Raw genomic sequence first — 14,193 nt, forward strand, 5'->3', positions numbered from 1 at the left:
CCCAATAGAATATACTTATAATAATGTTTGCTAAATGTTATAGATATATATTTTCTATTTCAGCATTACATTTGATAGAATCAGCCATGTTATTTAGGAAGATAAAACAAATCCCCAAAGTTTGCTTTAGATCCCCTGATAATGCAAAAAATGTCAGTGTCACATGTTGTCTTTTGTTTTTGTGCTTTTATGTTTAAGTTCTTGTTTGGTTCCTGTTAGGTTTTTGTAGTTCTTTGTAGTTTCATTTTATGGTTGGTTTTCCCCTGATTGCTTTCTGTGACGAGGCAGGCGAGGAATGAGGATCTATATGCAGCTTTATTAAAGAAAACAAGAACGCACAGAATAAATCAAAACACAAGGAACCTAGCACAGAGCATAACAAAACATGCAAGAACTGACAAATAAACTGGGGGAAACAAGGGCTTAAATACACAAGAGAAAACAAGGAACACCTGGGGAAACAATCAGGGAATGAGAAACAATCAGGGGAAAACCAATCATAAAATGAAACTACAAAGAACTACAAGAACAGGAACTAAACAATAACTTCAACATAAAAGCACAAAAACAAAAGACAACAGGGAATATGTGACACATAGATGTATCTTTTCCACATCAAAATTAATTTGGAAAAAGGGTTATTATTCCAAATTCATTTTTGTTCCAGGAAACCCATAAAAGGACTGAACCCATTGCAGCTCCCTATTTCTGGAGATAATAGCGATCCTCAAATAAGAAATAATTCTTAAAAAGAAGCGGATATCATGTCAAGAATAAAATGAGATGGTGGAGTTTTATCAATTCTTGATGCCAGGAAAAACTCAAAAGCTTCCAAACCCATAATATGCAGGATGTTGGTGTATAAAGAAACCCACATCTAATGTGAGATATTTGCATCACAACTTTCAAAGTGGACATCTTCCAACTGTTGTATAAAATCACCAGTATTCTTAAAATAAGATGGAAGTTGTCCACAAACATTTTAAGAATTCAATCAACATAATGAGATTAGGGTTCCAAAAGACTTTCATTAGAGGCCACTATAGGGCGACCAGGAGTATGAATCAAAGATTTATGAAATTTAGGCAAGACGTACGACAGGAGTTACCAGAAAATCATTAATACGATACTTCAATTCCACTGGGCTAATCAAATCATTTATCACTGGCATCAGTCTCTTTTTTGAAAAGCGAAGTTGGATTCGAGTCCAATTTCATGTAACAGATTTGAAAGTCATTTGAAAGTTGTCATTAAATCTCACAGACATAGTCGTTTTTTTCTCATTAGAACCAAACCCCCACCCTTATCGGCAGGTATCCATATTACATATTTTTTCTTATGAAGATGTTGCCTATCAAAGTCTGTTGTTCTTTCAGGCCACAATAATTAGGCCTAGGAATCTTCAGAGTTTTAACAATATCCGCATCAACCAAATTACAAAAAGTTTCAATTGCTGCATTATTAACATGTAGACAAAAATAACTTCTAGCCCTAAAAGATTGATTCCCAGACACTGGTTGATCTTGTCTCTGTTCAACATCTTTATAGTAAAAGTATTTCAATTTAATGGATCTATAGAATTGAAACATTTTAACTTTCAGCTGAAAGGGATCCGTAGATGTTGGACGGACAAATGACAAACCTTTGTTGAGCAGTTGTTCTTCTGCAGTAGAGAGGCTGGTGTAGGATAAATTGAAGACTAAGTTCAGATCCTGCAGGTTCTCCTTAATTGAGTCAAATTTCTATAGCGTCCTCCACTGCGCTGTCCTCGGTGCGTCCATGTCCTCGTCGAGTGTTGTACTGTCGTTGTTGAGGAGGTTGCATATTTGGGGTATCATCCTTTTTCTCGCATTAAAAAAATCAAGATCGGAGTCAGATTGATACTCAGAACTGGAAACAGATATATTGACTTTTGCCTGAAACTAACCTGTTTTTTGGGTTTATTAGACCAAGTTGAGTTCATACGCCATCGGTAAACTTTCCCGTCATGATAATCAATGGTGTCTCTGTGAAGCTTGCTTAATTTCTTCTTCTGTACATCCTCTTTAAAGGAACGTATCATGGCTTCCAAATCCTTCTCAATGGTCTGGACAAAGAAGTGCACATCTCATCCAACAATTTCTTGCCGGACATTAACTATTGATGTGTAAATTCAATAATGAGTACCATCATGTCCAAAGATGCTTTATTTAGAATTTCGCACCACTTTGTGCACAATTCCTCATCACTGCGACCGATGATAGGTACTTTTTGAATATGCAGTCCCCTCGAAATTCTCTTAGATCTCACATACTCAATGAGAATCACTCCATGAAGTTGCAATCTCATTTCCTTGGAGCACAGATGTTTAAATTTCCAGGTGAGATCATCCTTAGTGGAATCTGGCATTGTCGTAGGTTCCGAATCAGGAAAAATAATGTTATTGATATCTTCATCTGTCTGACTTTCCCTTTGAGGGAAAGGATGTGTTGTCACCCCAAAACAAGCAGATAGTACAGCTTTTCCTACTTATATTTCAACTTGTGGGCGGTTTTGTGCAACACAATCTCATGGCGAAATCGTCAGGATTCGTACAACTTTTCAAATTTGGCTAATTCATATGATATCGTGTGACTGCACTATTCCTACAACTTTCACTACAGCCAATGATGTCCCTGGGTCATTTCCATCTAATATGTGACAATTACTTGCTTATGTCACACACAAAAACTTCCTATCATGTTTACACACTCTACTGATTGGTTAAGTTTAGATAAGAGGTTTGGGTAAGGGCATAATATTAATAAGTATGTCCATAATGCCTCATGCGTGGAACTCATGTTTACTACCGCATTAGACATCAGTGAATTTGCACGTGATGAAGTCGTACGAGTTTATGCAAAGAACATCGTGCAAGATCATACGAAATAACCAACTTGTAATTTATGTACGACTGCTGCTTCCTTTAGTGATTGTTGTGCTGTATTGATAGGCTGAAGGTGAATGCTCTGACATAACAATCTGTGTATATATTTTCCCTTGTAATTAATATTATCAATAACAAGTAAATTAAACATTAAACATGATTGTTAGGGCAAATTCAACTGTCTTATCTGAAGGTTGGAGATGGAGAAATGGAGTCGTTTTCAGCTGTCAGTCATTGACGCTCTTTTGCAGTTGGGGAAGACCAAGATGGCGCTCAAACACTTCCTTCTGCTGGCAGTTTACTGCTGCATCAGCGTTCCAGTTCTACATATATATTTATCTGTGGTTACAATACACAGGCTTATAGGTGCTCTCATGATTTTTTCCTCATTAAAAAAGTTTTAATCCTAAAGAAATTATTTGTAATTCTGAAATAGATGTATAAAATCATAAACATTAATATGAGATGAAGCATGTATCAGTAACCTTATAAAAACTGTTGTATTCTACATGGAGCAGGTCCCCTCATATGGGGGCTGCAATGTTAGGATCACATGACCAGATGAATACTACTCGCATAATCTCAGTAAACGGCCTGTTGTTTGACACTTTCACTCATGGGTTAAAGAAATCATAGGTGACTGTGAATTGTAAATTTGCACAGTGGCATCTATAAATGAAAATTTTAGATTTTTAATGATGCCTAAAAGCCAAAATGTTAAGGCTTGTCCTGGGACATTCAGTTCCATTGGTATAACTTTGTGTGCACGTGCACATACGTGCTTGTGTGTGTGTGTGGACACAGTGTACATTGCATGTTTGTTTGAGGGTACAATATATCAAGTACTGTGTAGTGTTTGCATATCCTATAGCATAGTCACATACCACATGTATATTCCAGTCCCCAGTGCAACTCCCTCTCAAAAACAGAGCAACATAAAAAAAAATCAAATTTAAAAAAAAAAAAAAAATGTAAATATTTATGGAATTCATGTCAGCAGCGTTCCATGATGAGGAAGCGTTCTCTTTGGTCAGCTACAATAAATCCTTCTCTCTGGTCAGTTAGGAATGAGCTTTCTCTCCTGTCTGGTACCAAGAAACTGTCTCTAGGTTCCATCATGATGAATCCTTCTTTGTCGTGCCCCATGGCTTCTACCTCTGCATATGATGGGTGTCCTGAACCCCGTCGAAATTTCATAGCAGGCCAGTGTGTTTGCCTTCTCTACATATCAATAAAAAAATTACAACGTTATTTATATATATATATATATATATATATATATATATATATATATATATATATATATATATATATACATATACACTGATCAGCCACAACATTAAAACCACATGCCTAATATTGTGTTGGTCCCCGTCTTGTCACCAAAACAGCGCCATCTGAGATGCTATTCTGAGATGCGGTTATCTGACTTGCCGTAGACTTTGTCAGTTCGAACCAGTCTGCCCATTCTCTGTTGACCTCTCTCATCAACATGATATTTTCGTCCACAGAACTGTCACTAACTGGATGTTTTTATTTTTGGCACCATTTGGAGTAAAGTCTAGAGACTTGTGCGTGAAAATTCCAGGAGATCAGCAGTACAGAAATACATTATAAGTGAATATTAACTGAAGCTCCTGACCCATATCTGTTTGATTTTATGCACTGCTCTGCTGCCACATGAATGACTGATTAGATAATCAAAAAGCATTTATAATTGTTGGTGTCAGACGGGCTGGTTTGAGTATTTCTGTAACTGCTGATCCCCTGGAATTTTCACGCACATCAATCTCTACAATATACTCAGAATGGTGCCAAAAATAAAAAAACTTAAGGTGAGCAGCAGTTCTGTGGATGGCTGTGGATGCCTTGTTGATGAGAGCGGTCAACAGATAATGGCCAGACTGGTTCAAACTGACAAAGTCTACAGTAACTCAGATAACCACTCTGTACAATTGTGGTGAGAAGAATAGCTATTTTATTACGAGATGCTGGTTGGCGCTGTTTTGGTGGCATGAGGGGGGCCTACACAATATTTAGCAGGTGGTTTTAATGTTGTTGCTGATCGGTGTGCACAGTGTATATGTATATATATATATATATTTGCTTGTGACTGACCTCTATGAAGAAGAGGCTGGCGCTGGAGGTTGGATGATAGTACATGTATACAGTTGCCAACACAGCTGCCATCATGAGGACCACGGTGACCAGGATGCCAGTGAGCAGAGCAGTCTGCATCTGCTCTTCTGTCTGTTTCTCAGTACTGTCCATCTGAGACTCTGAAAAAGAGTACCTGCTTGTAGAGTTGAACAACAACAATTACAACAAGACTTCTGAGTCTGAGTAAAAAAAAAAATATTTACAGAGTATTCTGTAAATTGGTTTTCTGATTAACTGTGGTATCGTCATTTGAACACGATACCAACTCATACAATGTGTTTCTCAAACAAATGTATAGAATGTGTTATTCAAGCACAAAATGAGAAACAAAATGACAACTCAATAATTGTCTCATTGAGTTTTTAACATTTTGTCACTCTTTTCAACATTGTTTCCTTCACAAATTTCCTACACGAATAGAATGTTGAGGTCCTCTTTTTGTAGTTTTGTAGACAGGGAAAAATATCAATATAAAAATTTTGTTTCTGATTGCTGAAATAATTTAGACATTATTTCTTTATTTAGATATTTTTCTAACTTATCCCTAAAAAGGTTCCTGGAGGACACTTTTAATAATATATATTTTAAGGTTTACGCATTTCAATTTCTTAACAAAATTCCATCAAATTTAATTGATACATTTTGTTAAACAATACACAATTTAATTTGGTGGAATTTTTGTTTTAGGAATAGGTTAAAATATGTTTTTTGAGTGTACAAACAAAAGAGGCAGGGCAGGAGCAATGAGTGAGTCTATACTGAAAAGCAAATACTAAGGTAATGTGTGTTACAGACACCCAGATTTGTAGGTAGCGTAGAACACAGAGATTGTGTTTATTGAGAACAAAACAAACTAAACAAAGGCAGAGAAGAACTTGGGGAATTGTCAACGGAGTGATGGAGCAGGATAAGAGAGTGAGGGAATGTCTTCAGTGAGTAACCAGTGGTAGCAGGTAAGTCTGTATACTTAGTCGAGACCAGACAAAGAATGAAAGGAGGATTGGGCTTTTATGTCACGGAGCTGATTGATGCAGTTACGAGGGACAGGTGCAGATGATCAGCACTCAGGGGAGAGGGATTGTAGAGTATTAGTGCTGGGAGTGTCCGGTAGATCTGTGACAATGTGACTGTAAATCAGCTGTGGCCCATGCATTTTAAGTCTAGAGAAGTCTTTTAAGGCAAGATCTCGCACTCTTCGCTTTCAAATTCCGTACATCACTTAAAGTATGATTGTGTCACTCAAGGCCAGCTAGAAGGCCTGGACTGGGACATATGCTAAAGATGACACCCGCAAGAACAAATAAATTAGTCTGATTGGCTGATTAATCTGACAATCTGACTTTAGATGCCTATTCACTTGCACTGTTGATGGATTCTGTGGAAATTCTGAAGGCCTGAGGGGGTGGAGCTCAATCTCACTCGCTGCTTCGGCTAAGGAGCTTGCGATTTGTGAAACAGCCGACATGCTTTGCTTGTAAGCATTAATGAATACATTCTGATTGGATAAATGTTTTGGTTTTTGCTGTTCGTTTGTAGATGAATTTGGAGTGGAAAGCGATTGAACATACATTAAGATGATTTAGAATGAAAGGTTTAAAAAATATTCATTTATTAGACATGTTACGTCAGCAGAGAATGCTTTGCTGGCCCTGAGAAATCACCAATGCTGTAAATAAACTCTTAATGGTCTACATGACATAATAACACATCAAGACAATAATAAGTTACTTACCATCAGTGAGGATACTTGTTGCTGTGTTTTTTAAAGATAAGGGTGTGCTGGTCATTTTAGTGGTAAGAGAGAAGGCTCCAATTGATGTGGTTGCTGTGGTTGTGGAAACTCGGATCCGTTGTGTTGAAACTGTTGTTGTTCCTGTCTGCGCTGCTGTAGTGCTGGCTTTAATGAGAGGTGGTTTTATGTCTAGAGGTCGAACACAACTCTGGTTCTTTATCTTGAAACACATTCAAAGTAAGTTAGTAACAATTGGAGATTGTTGAATTATAAATGAGGAATGGCCCAAGAACGGCTCTTCACCTCATTTAGACATCCACTGTCAACCCAGTCTTGACGGTACTGGTCAAATCCACTGGAACATCTACAGGAGAAAACTTTTTTTATTGATAACACAATAAGGTTCTATTTCTTAACAGTAGTAAATGCATTATGCACTTTTACAACAATTATTAATCTTAGTTTATGCTAAAGTATAGACATTTTTGTTTAAAATGTACATTGAAATTAACATTAACCCAGATAAGTGCTGTTAAAATTATTATTCATTGTTGGGTCATGTAAACTAATGTTATGAAATGAATGTAAATAAATACAATCTTATTGTAACGTGTCACATTTTGCATAGGTGTAGGGTCCTGCCTTAATAGTAAAATTAGTGTTGAACACTGTACTACACTAAAATACCATGGTTACATGAGAAGGACATGCATGACTACAATTTGGTAACTTATGACTGAGGTTCAGGCATGAAACTCTACATGAAGAATGAGTTGATAAGTTCTTTGAACTTGTTATCTGTTGGCTTGCTCACATGTTATATGTTAAGCCAATTGGCTTGCATGGTATAAGCTGATTCCTTGATGTATTTTGGGTAGCCAATCAACTCATGTACTCTCTCTTTATGTCAAATTAAAATTGCTCAATTTTGCATATAAGTTGGTTATTCTCCAGAGTGCTGTAAGAGTTTTTCTCTGAAACCCCCTTCCTCCATGTCTATATCTGCTACATGGAAATTGTATGTATGTATGTCTAATTGTGCAGTAGCATGCCCACTTGTCTGTGTATGTTCTAGCGGTACCAAGTCTTTGTACTTTTTCTGCAGCAGCAGTGTATAGTCCAGCAAGACAAAAATGCTGTCAACATGGTATACCCACATTAACATGCTCAATCTTTCAGAGAGTTGTCAAAACTGAAATGAAATGCTGAAAACACTGACCAGTAATCTACACAAATTCAGAAATGAATACACTGTTATAATGAAATGGTTTAGTGTTTTTGGTCAGATTATATTTTATGGTCTAATAGTTTTAGTGCATATCGAAAATACAAGTGAACCAATAAAGTGTATACCTTTGAAGGCGACTACACCAGCTACAGTTGAAGCCAATGTGAGCTGTAACACACATCTCACAGCTGGAGAATTGGAGGCAGGCTGACACAGCAGGAGGAGCCGTGGCAAATTTAAACAAACACATGATAAAGATATGTGGGTACTTATTGTTTTCTCACACTAAGCAAAGAAATATACTGAAGTTAAGCCATGGAGAAAAAAAAATTGTATAACAGAGTGATTGAAGCTTTTATACATATTGTATGTGGTCACTGTAATTATATTGATCTTATTTCCATCTTAGCTGATGCAGTTCTGTCAGCAGCTCAGACTTACTTGGCAGAGGAAGCATCTCAACAGCAGTGGAGTTTGTGATCTTGGACTTTAAGAGCTCGACCCGATGGTATTCATATATTGTTCTCCGTCGAAGATCTGTCACAAAAAAAAAAAAGAACAAGATATGATTTAATACACAACCAAGGAATGGCAGAATTCTTATGCCAAAGCAATTATATATGCAGAGGCATCACTTGAGTGTGGAAAAGTATTAAGAAATTGAGCAGTGACTCACTGGGGATCTGGTCAATTTTATGAAGAACCACAAATGCATCAGAGAGCCCGACTTTCACAGGATGATTCACTGGGCTAATCTGACTTATGTCAATGGGAATCTAAAACAGCCAAGAGTCCACAATCAAAGTTTGGTTTGTCCACAAGTATGAGGTAATGGTAGCTGTAATAACCAAGAACCATGTAAAAACAACAACCTTTTTGTATGCAAATATAATTCTGCCATCATTGTGCAAAGATGTCTGGAAGGTAAAACTGCCCAAATAAGAAGCATCCTGGATATACACATGGTCCCACTGCACAACAAGAGCTGTACCTAAAATAGGGGTTTGTTTAATAATAACCTTTCAAATTCAAATATTATAACGTATTCAAACACATTAAATTATGTAAATAAATCAGGGTTCTTCAAATTTCTAAAGCATGTTTAGTCTGTCCCAATTTACCATTATCACAGTAAATAACCGCTGAATTTTGTGAGATACTGAGGTCAAAATTCGCCATGAGTGGAGCAATGTACTGAGTCGCTGTTAGCATTTTGTGGATAACATCTCCAGTATAGATGAAACCTGAATAGAAATAAAATCAACACAAAATACACCTAAGTCCTAAAATTTGATTTAAAATAAAGTTTAAATCAATCTAAATTGTGTAGCACTCACCTCCCGTAGCTACATGTATTTCCCTTAATAGATGTCCATAGAAAGGGAAATGGAAGGACAGATTCAATTTCTATTAAAAACAAACATAAAATTCTATTAAACACTTTTCTTACAAAAATGTAATTACAATGAATAACAATTACAAAAATTGGTAACACTTTCAAATAAGATGTTTTTGTTAACATTAGTAAACGCATTAGGTATCATTAATTAATCTTGGTCAGTGTTCATTTATGGAAATACAATTGCTCATTGTTAATTCATAATGCATTAACTAATAACTTTTAATTAACATGAGTCAAGATGAATAGGTGGTGTTAATGTGTTGTTCATTATTAGTTCATGTTAACATATATTGTTAACTAATTTTGGCATATACATCCTTGTTGTGTAGTGTTACATAACATTATTTTCATATCATAACATGCATACGCACCTGCAGTGTTAACAAAATATCAAGAATTTACTTTTTGGTTCTAGTCCATACCAAAGTTTGCTGATGCGTGTTAGAGAGAATTTCGTGAACCCTTCCCATGTCCAATTGTTCAAGATTGACCCACAAATCCTTGTCTGCGCTGTCTGTGGGCCCATAGAATTTGGATGTGTAGTAAATATGATCCATATCTCTCTGAAGCAAACAGAACATTTATGAACAGTAAGGGTATGAGCACAGAAATATGTCTGAGAAGTAGGCCCTAATTTTTAATCTTTACCTCAATGGATGAGTTGCCATTACTGTCATTAGTCACAACTTCTGGAAAGCGCTCTGAATCCAATCTGCCATGCACTTCATAGCGTTTCAGATCCTGGTTGTTCTGACTGATCTCGTCCTCTGGTTTAGATGAGAACAGCCATCTCCTCCATCTTTTATGGTAAAGCTTGAGGTTTACATCAGCACTTTCTTGCTTGGAAAGCTTCTCAAAGGCAAAGTAGGAGACCCCTGACAAATAATGGTTATCAAACCATTGTATTTGATGTTTTCATTGATTAGCAAATGTATAGAATCTTTAGATTTATTAACAGCCTAAATGTGAACTGCACTAAGAACTAAAATTATCATCTGTGGCACCTGATACGGTATGACATTGTTTGATATCTGACACAGAAAAAAACTAATCTTTTTAGCTGTTTCAACTATTGAAGAATGGTTTCACAGCTGTGAGAGTCTGGATGCAAACAAAAAATAAACACAGATTGTCACATCCTACCAGTGACAGGAGTTCTTTCACAAGAGAGGGTGAAACATGCTCAGCATTCCTCATGGTAGTAGGTGGAAGGGAGTATGAGGGTAGGGCAATGTTTTGACTGGCGCAAAATAAGAGTTTCTGTGTGCACGGTCCAGTTCTTTCCTGTGTCCTTCTCATTGAAATTCTATACATTACATCTTTATCAATATCTCCAATGTGATATGCTATAGTTAATATCAGAGTGTCTTTAATTGAATGCTACCCAATGGGATCCATTTTCCAGTTTGGCATTGTAACTATGTGATGTTTATTTTCAACATGCTGGCAAAGACCAGAGGGTACAGTGAGCACAGGACAAAAAATGGTCTGGATGGCTAGCTACTGTATGAACAGAAATTATGGTAAAAAACACACACACACACACACACACACACACACACACACACACACACACACACACACACACACACACACACACACACAGGATTTTAGCTAAATAAATCCATAATTATGAAAAACAAATATATAATATAAAAAATATCAATATTATCTCATTTTTTCTAAATTGGTTACCCTGTGTATTGCCAAGCAATGTACTGCTCCCAGTGTCTTTTAATGACTAAGTCAAGCATTACTCTCTTATAATCTTAATTCTTACAAGGTGTATCAGTGCCCTCTATTCAACTGATTTATAAATCATTGACTAATAAGATGCTAATAAGAAGTCCAAGGTGATAAAAATGGTAAGTATCTTAAGAGTCTAATTTTCAAGACATGTCTCAGTTTTGTATAAATGCAATATTTGCGTCTGTGTTGGTTTTAATGAATTAGGATTTTTTTTTAAACATTAACTACAACAAAATAATTATGAAATAATAATAATAATAATAATAATAATAATAAGCTCTGTCAAGTAGTGTAACCATCATGAAAAAAGCCACAGAAGTTGTCAAAGATATATATATATATATATATATATATGCACACATGAACGAAATCATACGAAATAGCCAACTTGAATTTCCGTGAGATCGGTTCGATATATATATATATATATATATATATATATATATATATATATATATATATATATATATATAATTTATATATATGATGTTTACGTGATTTATATATATATATATATATATATATATATATATATATATATATATATAAATCACGTAATCACGTAGGCTATGTCAATAAGTCATTTTTTGACAAATAAAACTATCAAAATTACTTTGAACTCAGAAATTAAAACATAACACAGTACAAGTGAATTCATCATGAGTCTATACCAGTAATGTTTTTGTGTGAATTGCATTTTTAATATATTTTTGAATAAATGAGAAAAAATGATTCACGTCATTGACCTATAATGCAAGTGCAGCCAGTTTTATAAAAGAGTGATGAAAATTAAGGCACTGGCACAAGAGAATTATCCAGTCCAAAACTAATCATTATGGCAAAGAAATGAAGGGAAAGATCATTTGAGGAGCAAGCTAATTCTTTTGGTCATTTATGGGAAATGAGTACATCATTCTGAGATTACATGCATAGATTATTAAACTAATATCTAGGTAACAAAGTATTGATTGGAATAAAACATTGGCAAATAAATGAACGGCTTACCATTTGAAGGTAATTCCTGAATGGTAAATGTAATCTGAATAATTGCGAAAATCCCAAAGAAAACATGTGGTCTTGTCACTAGTGCCATGGCCGACGATATTCTAAAGCGTCCTTGTAAATTTCAAAGGAAAGAGAATACGAATAATATTTTTATTCCCCACGTCCGACGCGAAGTTCAGCTCCCCGACACTCCCACGAGAATGTCAAATCCATACTGAAGTTATTGTGACGCGCATGTGATGAGTTTAGATCTTCAACTATCTGAGAGACGAATTTGTGTGATCTGTAAAACAGAACGACAGCCTGCATCATGTGTTTTATGAGTGTGAACACTGGGGAGGATCTGAGTTTTATTTATCTTCTTTAATAAACTGCTAAATTGAATTTATATGGTCACTGAAAGATATATATTTATATTTTTCTGGTTATAACAACGTCATTCAACATGCTTTTTTAAGTGCAAATGGCAAAACATTTTAAGTCTACTTTACATCAAAGAACAAATGTATCTCTTTACCTACATTGATGTCTTTTTATTTAAAAAAATCTTATAGGGCTAGTACAATGTCAAACTCAGGTAATGCAAGAATAAAACATTTCTGGTAGCCCTATTACAACTTCACCACTGTATCTTCTTTTCACACATGGATTTTAATTCTTTGTAAAATCACTTTTAAATATAAGGTGTTTAACCATATAATATACCACTCCAGAGCAGTGTCAATCTACATTCATTTACATTTACATTCATGCATTTGGCAGACGCTTTTATCCAAAGCGACTTACAGTGCACTTACAGGGACAATCCCCCGGAGCAACCTGGAGTTAATCTGAACATGAACAGCAGACATTCTCAGTAAACAGACACATGAAATTAAACAGCTTTAGCCACTTGATTTAAATATAGACACACATTAATTCTGAGTAGTACTAACACATTTCATTCTGATTTATCTGAGCATTTAAACGGATGTTTTTGTTCTAACTATGTTTGAGATGTGATAATGTGAGAGTGTGTTTCTGGTGTTTGGTGTGTGTGCATGTCTAATGTGGAAAAGAGAGAATGTTGGTTTACCATGAGGAAACTGGTTCCTGTGAGAAATTAGTGGATTAGGGGAGTGTGAAATGTCTCACAAGGCTGAGAGACCTCTCTGGCCCTTGAGTTTGGAGAAGTCAGACTGCTCTGTTCTAAATTATGTTTGCGTCTATTCAGTGGTCTAAAAATTAAAAGTGCACTCAGTACGTTTTTGCTCGTGTCATCTTGAGTTTAGAGTGACACCTAGGTGTGTGGATGCAGCATCATGCAAAATCAAGTTTTCGGTTCAGACGTTTTCTGTTATAGAAGCCATTGTAGAAATTCACTATTCACAATCAGCCATGATTAATTTAATCCAAGAGTGAAAGTGTCCAATAACAAGAATGTTAGTGAGATTAAGCAAGTAGACTGCCACTCTCAAGCTTCTGTTTGCTGAGGTTTAATTATTTTGCATTGACTTTAGAATTACATTAAGGCCTACTGACATGCACAGATAGAGGGCATACTAAAGTGATGTATGTGGGAATTTATGCAGATGAAAATAGAAAGTTTGAGGTGATGTCTACTGCCCCCCAAAGATACTTAAATACTGAAGGTCAAACGCTTTACAGTACCTCATTATGTTAGGGTTTCTATCATTTGTCCAGACTAAATTCCCAGAGAAGCCATGAAATGTCAAATTGCACAAAACGTTGGTATGAATGAAAAACTATTCAAATTACATGAATTAGACCATAACAAAACCTAATGGTATCTGTTAAAGTCTGAGATCTGTTAAGGCTTTTGTAGCAAATTTAAGAAACAAATGACCAAATGTATGTCATTTTGTATGGGAGTCAAAAAATAGCTTTGACCAAGATCCTTTAAGTACCAACATGATCACATGGGAAGTCTGCATATTGTTTGCGAAAGTTCCAGTACCCTAGGATTGGCCAATTTATGCAGACTCACTGACAAGCGCCATCTCCCATCAGAC

At 35.7% G+C, this 14,193-nt stretch overlaps 1 protein-coding gene across 1 annotated transcript; it reads right to left on the reverse strand.

Annotated features, from left to right (window-relative positions):
• Nucleotides 1-3,898: 3,898 nt before the first annotated feature.
• On the reverse strand, nucleotides 3,899-12,269 carry plxdc2a (plexin domain containing 2a). Its single transcript, XM_052129193.1, has 13 exons — nucleotides 12,182-12,269; nucleotides 10,076-10,302; nucleotides 9,850-9,990; nucleotides 9,363-9,432; nucleotides 9,147-9,269; nucleotides 8,898-9,016; nucleotides 8,702-8,801; nucleotides 8,467-8,562; nucleotides 8,151-8,232; nucleotides 7,101-7,161; nucleotides 6,798-7,017; nucleotides 5,024-5,184; nucleotides 3,899-4,126 (listed from the first exon to the last, which is right to left on the reverse strand). Exons 1-13 carry the CDS (start codon nucleotides 12,267-12,269, stop codon nucleotides 3,899-3,901), a joined length of 1,716 nt encoding a protein of 571 aa, XP_051985153.1.
• Nucleotides 12,270-14,193: the final 1,924 nt, after the last annotated feature.

Source organism: Xyrauchen texanus, chromosome 6 (assembly GCF_025860055.1).
Source record: "Xyrauchen texanus isolate HMW12.3.18 chromosome 6, RBS_HiC_50CHRs, whole genome shotgun sequence".
NCBI lineage: Eukaryota > Metazoa > Chordata > Actinopteri > Cypriniformes > Catostomidae > Xyrauchen > Xyrauchen texanus.